Raw genomic sequence first — 12,528 nt, forward strand, 5'->3', positions numbered from 1 at the left:
GCATACGCGGTAGGTCTACAGAAAATACATCCGCAAAGTCTCGCACGACCGATACTGAATAAATAATAGAAGTATCTGCATCAATATCTCTCACAAAGACCAAATATGACAAACATCCCTTTCCAACATACGTTGGGCCTTCAAATAAGAAATTACCCTACTAGGAACAAAATCTAGAGAACCTCACCATTCGACCTTTGGCAACCCTGGCATTGTCAACATCACGATTTTTGCGTGATAGTCCAGAATAGCATGACATGGAGACAACCAATCCATACCCAGGATTACATCAAAATCAACCATACCAAGTAATAAGAGATCAATTCTAGTCTCTAGTTCCCCAATAGTTACCACACACGACCGATACACATGGTCCACAGTAATAATATCGCCCACCGGTATAGATACACAAACAAGTAAAACTAAGGACTCACAGGGCATATCTAGATAATGATCAAAATACGATGATACATATGAATAAGTGGAACCAGGGTCAAATAATATAGAAGCCTTCATGTGGAACACTGAAACAATACTTGTGATCACTGCATCTGAGGCAACAACATCTTGCCTGGCAGGAAAAGTATAGAATTGGGACTGACCGCCACCTGACTGGCCTCCCCTCTTGGGCGACCCCTAGCTGACTGACCCCCACCCCGAGCTGGCTGGGTGGGTGGTGGAACTGTTGGTGCTGGTTCCGTCAGTCGAAAACTCTATTGTGGAGCCCCACTCAACAGCCTAGGACAATCTCTCTTGTAATGACCAAATTCTCCGCACTCGAAACAACCCCTCCTCTGACGGAATTGTTGATCCTGATAACCCAAAGTATTACCTGTAGAAGCCTGAGCAGACGAGGCATGATTAGAACTCAACGTTGGTAGTGCACTGAATGAAGACTGGTCTGAGTGAGCACTGTAAGAAACACGGCTAGCCGATTCACCACGATGAGCTGGAAGACCCGTCTGAGCGTGTCTGTAAGAACGACCCCTACCGCGGTAAAACTGACCTCCTGAAGGAACACCGCTGTAATCACCTGGACAACGAGGCCTCCTAGCCTCCCTCTCTCCACGTTCCTGGCTATGAACTATCTCTATCTGCTGAGCAACGTCAACTACCTCATCAAAGGTAGCACCAGATACCCTCTCCCTAGTCATAAGTAACCGTAGCTGATATGTGAGGCCATCAATTAACCTCCTAATCCTCTCCCTATCAGTGGGAACCAACCATACTGCGTGACGAGCCAACTCAGAAAATCTCATCTTGTATTGCGTCACAGATATACCATCTTGATGTAACTGCTCAAATTGTTTACGTAGCTCCTCACTGCGAGACTGCGGCACAAACTTCTCCAAAAAGAGAACGGAAAACTCCTGCCATGTAAGTGGTACTGCACCAACTGGCCTGCACCTCTCATAAGCCTCCCACCATCTGAAGGCAGCCCAAAAAAACTGAAAAGTAGTGAACGAGACTCCACTGGTCTCCAAAATACCCGTTGTCCGAAGAATCCATTGACATTTATCTAGAAAACCCTTAGCATCTTCTGACTCAGTACCGCTAAATGGTGGAAGTCGAAGCCTCTCAAATCTCTCTCGTCTCCTCTGCTTATCATCTGCCATAACCGGAACTACCGGGGCCTGAGCAGTTGTAACCGGCTGGGCTGGTAGTGCTCTCGGTATATGAAGTCCATGTACTACCTGGTCTGGAGTACGGGCAACAGGGGTATGATTACCTCCCCCGGCTTGAGAAGTGGCAGGTGCGGCCTGAGCCGAAACCACCTGAGCAAGACCAGTGCAAACTATAAATATCTGGGCCAAAGTCTCCTGAAGGCCTGGAATCTCGATAGGCACAGCTGGTGCCTGAGCTGGTCCTGTCGGCTCAGCTATATCTGGAATCTGCTCCTGAGCTGGAGCAACTGGTGGTACTACAGGTGCTGGTCTAACTGTGGTACGAGATACACCTCGGCCCTGACTTCTACCACGGCCCCGGCCTCTCGCGGTCCTAACTAGTGGCACTGATGGATGACCGTCCAATATGGCAGTACGTGTCCTCACCATTTGTGAGAGAATAAAAAAATAAAATTTTAGTTTCCGAAATCAACAAATTCGCACGACAGAATACAAGAAAGTGAAATTTTCCTAAGGGTTCAGCAGCCTCTCGAAGATAAGTACAGACGTCTCTGTACCGATCCGCAAGACTCTACTAAACCTGCTCATGACTCGTGACAAATATGTTACCTAGAGCTATGATACCAACTTATCACGACCCGAACTCTGACATGTCGTGATGGTGCCTAGCTCGATACTAGGCAAGCCGATAATTCAATAAACCAAAATTTCCTTTAAGTTTGAAAATATAATATCTAAATTTAGTGAAAGAAAAACTCACAAATACATATATAAACACTCCTAAAACTCGGTGTCACTGAGTACATGGGCATCTAATATGAATACAAGTCTGGAAAATACGGTCTATAATAATCTAAGACCAAATACAGTAAACAAGGAGATAGGGAAGGAGAGACAAGGTCTGCGAAACACAACAACTACCTCTAAATCTCCAAAAAATCAACTGTGCGAGAGAATTAGCACCCGCTATGTCCGAAAACACCTGGATCTGCACACAAAGTGCAGGGTGTAGTATGAGTACAACCAACTTAGCAAGTAACAATAATAACTAAGGAACTTAAGATAATGACGAGCTACACAGTTATAGTTCACTTTCAGTAATTCCAAGAAAGAATAGACATGCTTTCAAATCCAGCAGTTTAAGTCAAATTAATTCTATATAGTTAAAGTTCATGTATTCCGGATATAAAATCTTTCAGAAAATTTCACAACAATGACAGATAGCAACTAAGTGCAACAACAATGAAAAACAAGTACAGCCTCTTAGGACAACAATCACCCACTGGGCTCCCAGCCCTCAACACTCACACTCAATGGGTACTCGCGCTTACTAGGGGTGTACATACTCCGGAGGGGCTCCTACAGCCCAAGCGCTATAATCTGCACGGACAACTCACGTGCTGCACGGACAACTCATGTGCTACAATATAATATCTCACAATCAGGCCCTCGACCTCGCTCAGTCATAAATCTCTCCAGTCTCTCGGGCTCTCAGAAATCATGAAATCAGCCCAAAGAACAATGATATGATGCATCAATAATGAACAATAGAGACTGAGATAAAATAATCAAGTAAACTGTGACTGAGTACAAAACAACAATTAAGCAGATAGTTCAACATATACACGACCTCTGTGGGTCCCAACAATACCAACATATAGCCTAAACATGGTTTATAGTCAAATTTCCACAACACATAGAGAGCACATATCTAACAACAAGTTATTCAAGTTTATAGTTTCACGGGACGGACCAAGTCACAATCCTCTCGGTGCACGCCCACACGCCCGTCACCTAGCATGTGCATCACTTCCAAAATAATCACATGATACAAAAACCCGGGGTTTCATACCCTCAGGACCAGATTTATAACTGTTACTTACCTCAAACCGTGAAATTCTTATTCCGCTAAGCCTTTGCCTCATGAATTTGCCTCCAAACACCTCGAATCTAGTCAAAAATAATTTGTTTTAGTCAATAAAATTCATTGGAATTAATTTCATAAGAAAATGCTAATTTTCCATAAAAATCCAAAATTTAGCTCAAAAATCGCCGTAGGGACCATGTCTCGGAACTCGACAAAAGTTACAAAATCTGGAAGCCCATTCAACCACGAGTCTAACCATACAAATTTTACTCAAATACGATATCAACTCGACTCTCAAATCTCCAAATTAAACCAAGAGGGTTTTCACAATTTTCCAATTTAGTTCACCTATTAAACAATAAAAACAACCATGGATTCAAGTAATTTAACCAATATTGAGTTAAGAACACTTACCCCGTTATTTTCTCTGAAAATCTCCCAAATATCATCTCAATTCGAGTTCCAAATCATTAAAAATGAAAAATGGGACAAAGTCCCATTTTTGGAACTTAAACTTTCTGTCCAGACCTCTTTTCTCCGCGAACGCGACAGGTCCTTCGCGTTCGCGAAGCACAACTCGACTGCCCAGAATTTAACCCTTCGCGAACGCGACCATGGCTTCGCGAACGCGAAGCTTTACCAATCTCACCCTTCACGAACGCGAAGCTTTACCAACTCAAACCTTCACGAATGCGACCACCACCTCGCGAACGCATAGAATAAGGACTTGGGGTCCCCAATTGCCTCATTCCTCTTCGCGAACGCGACACCACTCCCGCGTTCGCGATGCACACTCATACCATACCTTCGCATTCGCGTCCTCCCCTTCGCGAATACGAAGAACAAAATCTCACCACTCAAAAAAACTCTTCGCGAACGCGAGGTCCCTCTCGCGAATGCGAAAGAGGAAATTAGAAGAACGCAACAACAGATATGAGCAATCTCACCAAGGCCAAAAATGATCTGTTAACTCCCCGGAACTCACTCGAGCCCCCCGGGACATCAACCAAACATACCAACAAGTCCTAAAACATCATACGAACTTAGTTGAACCCTCAAATCACCTCAAATAATACTAAAACCATGAATCATACCCCAATTCAAGCCTAATGAACTTTGAAATTTCAATTTTCCACAAACGACGCCGGAACATATCAAATCAAGTCTGATTGACCTCAAATTTTACACACAAGTCATAAATGAAATAACAGAGGTATTTCAATTTTCATAATTGGATTCCGACCCCCATATCAAAAAGTCAACCCCCTGGTCAAACTTTTCAAAAATTCAACTTTCGGCATTTCAAGCCTAATTCCACCTCGGACCTCCAAATAATTTTTCAGACAAGTTTCTAAGTCCAAAATCACCATACGGAGCTATTAGAATCATCAAAATTCAAATCCGAGGTAATTTACATATAAGTCCACATCCGATCACTTTTGTAACTTCAAATTTTTAATTATGAGACCAAGTGTCTCAATTCACTCCTAATTCCTTCCTGACCCGAACCAAGTACCCCGACAAGTCATAAAACAACTATAAAGCATAAATTGAGCAGTAAATGGGGGAACGGGGTTATAATACTCAAAACGACCAGCCGGGTCATTACAGACATGCATGTATAGTTCATTCTTGTGATAATAGTTATACCCGCAGGGCCTCAAACTCACAAGCATGGCACTAGGTTTGAGAGGAATTGAGTGGTCCAGTGTTCTAGTAGGAGGTAGCGACTTAGGCTCAGTAAACACATCATCATACTGTTCTAGTACTGCTAGGATAGCTTCTTCCACTTGATCTTGTCTGGTGGCCACCACTGAGTTCATCATGAATAAATGAGCTAGAAGTGCTTGCCCCTTCTTAATCACCCTGCCCATAGTTCTACTGGAGATCATATTTAACTTGCCTTCTTCTGGAATACCATGCAACACCATCTTATTCCCTTTTCTCTCAATGGTAACACAGTTCTTCTCATGGTCAAATTTAGTGGGATTGTGTGTCTTCATCCAGTCGTTTCCTAGAACAATGTCACAGTCACCTAATGGAATGATAAACAAATCTTCTTTGAAAGGTATGCCCTGCATTTTCCACATAAAATCTTTACAGTGAGAGGTACACATGACATAATTGCCATCAGTAATTATCACTCTCACTAGTGGACAGTAAGTGGCCTGATAACCAGCCTCTTTAACAGTGTTTTCATCTATAAAACTGTGAGTACTGCCAGAATCAATGAGCAATGCTAGGTTCCTATTTTTGGCAGAGCCCTTGACCAAGATGATGTTAACTCCTTGGTTATTCTCTGATAATGCACTCACACATACAACTTCATGCACAACCTGCTCCATATCTCCTTCAATTATTAAGTCAGCAAGGTAGGGATCCTCATTATCATTAGGGCATTCTCGAGCAACTTCCACCTCTCCCAACAAACAATTCAACTGCTTCTTCTTGCATTGGTGACCTGGTGTGTATCTTTTCCCACATCTAAAGCACAGATGATTGTTCCTCCTATACTCATAAACTTCAGGACTAAGCCTGAATGCATTAGGCTTAACAACAGGGTTCATTGTTGTTTTGGCACTGGTGGTACTGCTTCCAACAGCTGGTGGTCTAACACTAGCTTTATTCTTCTTTTGTGCAGCTTCTATAGCCATCTCTTGTAGCCTAGCTTGTTCAATAGCAAACTTCAGTGTAGTAGGCTTGAACAACTTCACTCCAAATCGAATTTCTTCCTTTAGAGCTCCTATGAAGCTAGATATGAAATAAGATTCAACAAGATGATGATTCCTGATTAACATCTGAGCCTTCATATCCTCAAACTTTCCCAGAAACTCATCCACAGTAGCAATTTGACTTAGTTTATTGAATTCCTCCACTATGTCATCCATCACTACATCCCCAAACATACAGATCAATTCTTCCTTAAACTCAGCCCAAGTGATCTCTCCCATACTCAATGTGAGGGAGTGATACCAAGTTTCATCCAACCCATTCAAATAAAGTGCAGCTGCCTCTACTCTTTGATTGTCTGGAGTCCTATAAATTGAAATATTTTTCACATTTTCGAATCCATACCTTGGGTTCATGTCCTTCAAAGCTGGGTAATTCCCATTTAGGAGGGGGAACTGGAACACTTTGATTTCTGTTTGGCCTCATCCTTGAACTGGCAGAGGTAACATCCCATCACCTTGACGATTATCACCTTGAGCTCTATTGGGAAGCCTTTCTAGAGTGGTCAACCTATCGAGAATCAGTACCGGGGTTCCTTGAATCCCTGTTTGTGTGTCGCGAAACTCCTGTTGGCTGGTGAGCACCTGCTCCAAAATTCCGTCATGTCTCACGAGTTTGTCATCCATGAGTTTGAGGCGAGTTCCTTTTGCCATTCTCACCACACAGTCGCAGAACCGAGGCTCTGATACCAAATGGCAAGTTCGACGAAGGATCTAAGCTAAATTCAATAAGGAAAGGAAATTGCAAACAAGTGGGACAATTTTCTGTATTTTTTTATAAACGGAAATGGATATCAAATTACAAAACTAAGAAGACAGAATTAAGCTAAGCTAACTAAATGGTAACTCGACTCCATAGCTGGAAGATCTGCATAAATTTAGAGAAGAAGGAGAAGGGGAAGTTAGAGTATGAAAGAAAGAGAAGAATAAGAAAAGAGTGAGAGAGAATAGAGTGGGAAGAATGTGAGACCTGTAATCCGTTTAAACTCTCCTCTCTCTTCGTCTTGTATATAACAACCAGTTGTCAACGTGGCTTAATCTCGTCCCTTGCTGCTTATTATTGAAAAGTCAATCGTGGCCGCTACTTTTAAAAGTTGGTTATTCCTTCTTGTGGCATCAGCTGGTGTTTGAACCCAGCTAACAACACCAAATAACTCATACTCTGCTACAGCTCAGGTCATTACATTTAGAGAAGGGAATTAGTGTCGCCACATGCTTAGTTGAGAGATACGAACACTGAACTCGAAAATTGAAATGCCGATTGTCAAGATTAAACCCATTACTTATCTTTTCAACAATACAATCAAGAAAAGTAATATATATCCTAATAAAGAACTCCATCTAATCTAACAAGAAGAGCTAATAAAACGTTATCCTTCAATATAGCCATAGGTTTACGACATGTGTCTTGCTAAAAAATCAATGGACTAGATTTTATTAGTTAAAAAATATTTTAACCTCTAACTGAACGGCTTGGACAGGCGGGAACCCACACGGGTCACCCGCAAATTTATTGGTATTCTTAGCAGAGAAGGTAACGGGAAAAACGAGTAGAAGTTTAATTGAAAGCGACCCTCCAATTTTGTGGACTCTCTTCTATGGTCAATGCTATTATTTATCAACGTTTCTTCACTCAAGTTTTTTTTACACACAAATACCAGAAGTTTCTTTTGAAATATCTAATCAATAGTCCATTTTTCGGTGTGATTTCCGCTGTAATTCATTGTCTGAGTTCAAGAAGTAAAACCCAAGAATCTTGGCAATCTATTGGATTAGTGACATGAATTGAACTGGGTTTCGGTAAATTATAGGAGAGAGAATCAAGATATGATGATAAATTTTCAAGGTCTTTCAAAGCAGAAATCTCCCCAGGTACCGCCTCTTTGTTCTTACATATATAGACAAAACAAGACAAACTTGCAAATATCATTAAGTATTTTGCAATCGGGTTATATTAGCAGATTGTATGAAATTAGTAAATATACATGTTTGAGCTACAATTTCACAAAACGATCAGGCAATAGCATAACGACAAAAATGTGATGGTAGTTAGTCATATAGGAAGAAGTTCATTCTTAGACCCGCGTGGGCATTTGCTAAAGAGATTTTGGGGTAATTTGCCAACTAATTTTTTTTTTTTTGTGTGTGTGTGTGTTGTTAAGTATGTGCTTGACTAGATATAGGCATTTTCTCTTCTCCTCAGTGATTTTTGATATGTAAACCTTCTGTCAAAAGTTGAAATTTGTACTCTTGAAAGTTTTTCTTTGAGTATTTTCTTGAGCTCTTTAAACACAGGGTACACTGGTATCGGAGGTAGATACAACAATTCCACCTTAAGCATTGCGTAAACTGATAGGGTTTAAGTTATACATACTGTTAGTGTAAGGAATTTTACACTATCAGGTCACCTCTATTTATTGTATCATGTAACCAGTCTTATTTTAAAAATTACAGATCTCACATTTTAAGGAGACTTACCTGTAGATATCATTTGGGTGACTCGATAGTTTAAACACAGACAAATGTATATAACTTAAACTCAAATTGATATGTTATAGTGAACTTGTTTGATGTTAACTTCCTTACACTTGAATCATGAATTGGACTTCTAAGAATGTTCCATTGGCGAAAATCTAGAAAAAGATGTGTTCTCTTTAGTCTATAGCTGTAAAGTTCTTATTGACTCAGCGTTTTGATTTTCAATTAGTTTTTCTGTGCTAATGTTGACAGGTTCTGTTTGAAGACGCATTCCCGGTGGCTGATCCTGGCACATTGGAGCAATTAAAAGAGTTGAGCTCCAGAAGGAGAGCTATTGAATCTATCAATCAAAATAGCTTTGTGACAGAGGCTATTGCCAGGGAAATGTCTGGGGGGTTGACTTCTCGATGTGAACAGGTGACTAGTCATCTTGTTTCATGTGCTATTAAAAATCCATGAAAATCTAGTTTCAATAAGACTCTTTACATCCGTATTTGCGTCCTTGACATGGTATACTCTCTGTATAATATATTGCTTACTAATGCAGTAACGTGGTGATAATAACATTCTGTGTCACTAATTAACTGGACAAAAGGGGTTGGATGGCCTTCAATACACACCAGCAGATATTTAACCTTTCAGAGCAATGAATAACATGTGAAAGTTTCTCATATTCATTTTTGGTTCAAATGCAGAATATACAGAAGGTGGAACAGTATTTGCCACTTTTGGGAAACTTGATGCACCATGTAAATTTAGTTGGTGACAACCCCAAGATGGTTCGATGGATTTCTGACCTAAAGATTAGGTGGAGCAGTGCTCTCACTTCATCATCCTTTTTTCAACTTAACGGTCCAAAATTTTATCAGATGGATAATTTTCATTCTGAACTTGCAATGACACTTTTCGTTCTTGGTGCATTGTTTCGAGATCGAGCTCTTGAAGTTCTGTCAACAGGCATGTGAGAAATATCTGTCCGTTATGTGAGAAGTTGTAGCACACCATGTGAGATCCATATATCATGTAAATATATTATTTACTCCTCCCTTACGTCGTGCAGATTTAGTTCAATCAGCCTCCTTTCTCAGAAAAGCTGCAGGAGTTTACCATCATATAGCTCAGGATGTCCTTCCCTGTTTACAGCCTGCATTGGCACAAGAAAGGCCACCAGAATCTGTAATCAGTGTTTGTACTGCAGTGACCCTTGTTTGCTTAGCTGAGGCACAGGTTGGTCTTAATCGTTTATCTTGTTTTAATTTTCTGCTCAAGCTTTCCTACAATGATAATATCTATATTTCGTTCATTAGAATATGAGCATCAATACGTTCTGTTTTTTGTTATACGTGATGTTGGACAATTCCAAAAAATTTAGGCTGTGAGTGTGAGGAAGGCAGAGCAAAAAGGGAATACTGGAGGACTCTTGGCGAAGCTGCACTATGGTGTTTGTAAATTTCTTGAAGAAGCTATTCATACCTTGCATTCGGCCACCAAGCAGTGCAATGACATTTCATCTTGCTTAATGGTATGGCTTGTTGATCTACTTCTTTCCTATTTCTTTGGTTCCTTTTTGTATTTATAATTTATCTGTCAATGCATGGATTATAAAGGATAAAATTCTTGCTGGAAATGTTTTATTCATCAATTTAGTCAGAAGTTGTTTCCCTAGTATATTTTGCTCTAAACTTAGGCAGCTAGTAGATGGTCCACCCAAGTGGAGTTTTTAGTCCTTGAAATACCAGGATATCAGTTTAGTAATACAGAATCATAAGGCAAGCAATAAAATTTCGCTGATGGAGGAGAAATAGCAGAAAAAGATATTATGCTCTAATCAATTTGCCCTAATAATGTGTGGCGTGCAAAGGTTTGTGACATAGTCTCGTTTAGAAGTTCATGAGAAACAATGCACAGCTGTAGAAAGCCGAAGCTCATGGTAATTTTTAACCATATAGTTGATATATCAAAGAAGCTAAATTAGAGCAGCCTAAGGCAAGTTTACTACCTTTTTCACCTGAAGCTGCAACCAGGAATTGCCATATTTTCTGTCGTAAATGTAGAAAATCCTTATCGTTGTACCTTGTTGGAGTACAGGACATATAACAATTCTCATGGTACATTTGGCAATGGAAACTTTGCTTTTTACTCGTTGCTTGCTCATAGGCACTCTCTTTTGGGATTTTGAGTATGATGAGAACAATTTCAATGCCAAAGTTTTGTTTCTTAACGTAGTTAATTTATAAGCATCGTTGCCTCCTTCCCACCCTCGCCTTTCTACTGCAAGATGGAACTTAACATGTCTTTGGGCCGATTTTCTGTTCTATGCAGGATTATATTATAACTTCTAAAATGCTACATGAGTTACTCAGTTACAAGTATCTAGCAGAGAGTCTTAAGATTGAGGGGCAAATAGGCTTTGCTATTGGAGCTCTTCGGCATGTGATACAAAATGCAGAAAAGCATATACCAAGAGAAGAGTCTTGGAGACTAGTTCGTAAGCAATTGATTGATGACTTGACTGGACGGCTCCGGAAGTGTGAACGTGAAAATGAGTTTGTCTGGCATGAAAAGATTCTCATGCATGATGAACTGCCTGTACCTCAAGGTGTCAAGATTGTTAGCCCCATACCTTATCAGCCACAAAAGTGGGAAAGAACACTTGTTTTCAAAATCTAAACATACAATGGATAAATTTTGGGAGCAGGACAACAATGCATAACCTTTGCAGGCATCCTTCGTCATTTGAGTGTCTCAAAAAGGTGAAATTTTACTTTTAGAGCTCTTCTATTGAGTGTAAATTCCCAAATTTTGGTGCTGTGTGAACCTAATAAACTTGCCCCAATGGAGATTTCACAGCTTTTCAGTCTTTGATAAGGAGAGCCATGAATGCATCTGAATGAAGTATGTGTGACTGAATGATCTTCTCAGTACTTATGTTTTTTTCCGGTGGCAATGCAGGAGACTACACAAATGTTGTCGACCTATTTGGCTTGTAAGTAGGTTTCAGTCTAGGATTATGTTGGCTTTAGATATACACTAGTATACTTGTCTGCGCTTCGCGCAGTCGAAAAAAAAAACATGAACTTTTTTTAATGTTAATAAAATTAATGTTTACTACTATCCTTTTTCCAATTCTTATAATATTCAACACAAACTTTTTGAGAAAAGGTATGTGAAAGACATCTCAGATTAAATAAAACAACTATTTAAATCAGTATATGAATTGGATTAAGGAAAACAAATAGAAAGCTAATGTATCCTCTATCTCATTTCATTTTTCCTGCTTTCTCTTCACCCTGGTTCATCACAGTCTATTGATCTCAAAACATCACCAAATACTGCATTAAACATGTATCTGACTTCTTACGCTAAACCAGCCCAATACATGTCCTTTCTTTGGTTTGCTCAGCCCATTTCAGAGGATTCTCTTTTGGCAACTTAATTCTTTGATTGAGAGTAGAAACGATGATTTGAATAATGTTTAGGAGTCTAAAGTTCTAACAGAATACTCATGTTTGTGGGATAGCCTTGTTGGGTTTTCAAACTTATTTTAGCTTAAAAGAGGGTGAATGGGAAATGGAGGGGAAAATGAAATTTTGATTTTCCCTCCTTGACAAAGGGACATTGTCCCATATTGGAGGAGGAAAAGACTTTTGATGAGTATATATACAATTGCTCTTCTTTTAGCTCTTCTTTCGGATTTGGATTTGGATTTGGATTTGGATTTGGTCAAATTTATTTGTTAATGTTAAGACTAACGTAATATTATTTTAATCCAAATTAGCCGTTTTTGTAACGGTAAATTAATTTTCCTCCGCGTTTTTGATTTCCCGTT

General features: G+C 39.9%; 1 protein-coding gene across 3 annotated transcripts; it reads left to right on the plus strand.

The window, feature by feature from the left end:
- The first annotated feature begins 7,685 nt into the window (after window positions 1-7,685).
- Window positions 7,686-11,813, plus strand: LOC104107450 (uncharacterized). Of its 3 annotated transcripts, XR_688805.4 has the most exons (7): window positions 7,839-8,093; window positions 8,952-9,116; window positions 9,395-9,656; window positions 9,760-9,926; window positions 10,072-10,221; window positions 11,022-11,452; window positions 11,550-11,813. XR_688805.4 is itself a non-coding variant. In XM_018774582.3 (6 exons), the coding sequence occupies exons 2-6, from the start codon at window positions 9,084-9,086 to the stop codon at window positions 11,367-11,369; spliced, it is 960 nt and encodes a 319-aa protein (XP_018630098.1). In that variant the 5' UTR covers window positions 7,686-7,755; window positions 8,952-9,083; the 3' UTR covers window positions 11,370-11,813. The 3 variants fall into 3 exon arrangements, 2 of the variants coding, with proteins under 2 accessions (XP_018630098.1, XP_070055805.1); XM_018774582.3 differs by lacking the exon at window positions 7,839-8,093 and adding an exon at window positions 7,686-7,755 and having other exon boundaries at window positions 11,022-11,813; XM_070199704.1 differs by having other exon boundaries at window positions 11,022-11,813.
- Window positions 11,814-12,528: the final 715 nt, after the last annotated feature.

This window comes from Nicotiana tomentosiformis, chromosome 4 (genome assembly GCF_000390325.3).
Source record: "Nicotiana tomentosiformis chromosome 4, ASM39032v3, whole genome shotgun sequence".
Taxonomy (NCBI): Eukaryota; Viridiplantae; Streptophyta; class Magnoliopsida; order Solanales; family Solanaceae; genus Nicotiana; species Nicotiana tomentosiformis.

Bases quoted from the DNA above. Each gene is read 5' to 3' on its own strand.
- LOC104107450 (XM_070199704.1), top strand. From the start codon at position 8,049: ATGATGATAAATTTTCAAGGTCTTTCAAAGCAGAAATCTCCCCAG. The intron at 8,094-8,951 runs GTACCGCCTCTT...TAATGTTGACAG, and splicing joins CAAAGCAGAAATCTCCCCAG to GTTCTGTTTGAAGACGCATT. The intron at 10,222-11,021 runs GTATGGCTTGTT...TGTTCTATGCAG, and splicing joins ACATTTCATCTTGCTTAATG to GATTATATTATAACTTCTAA.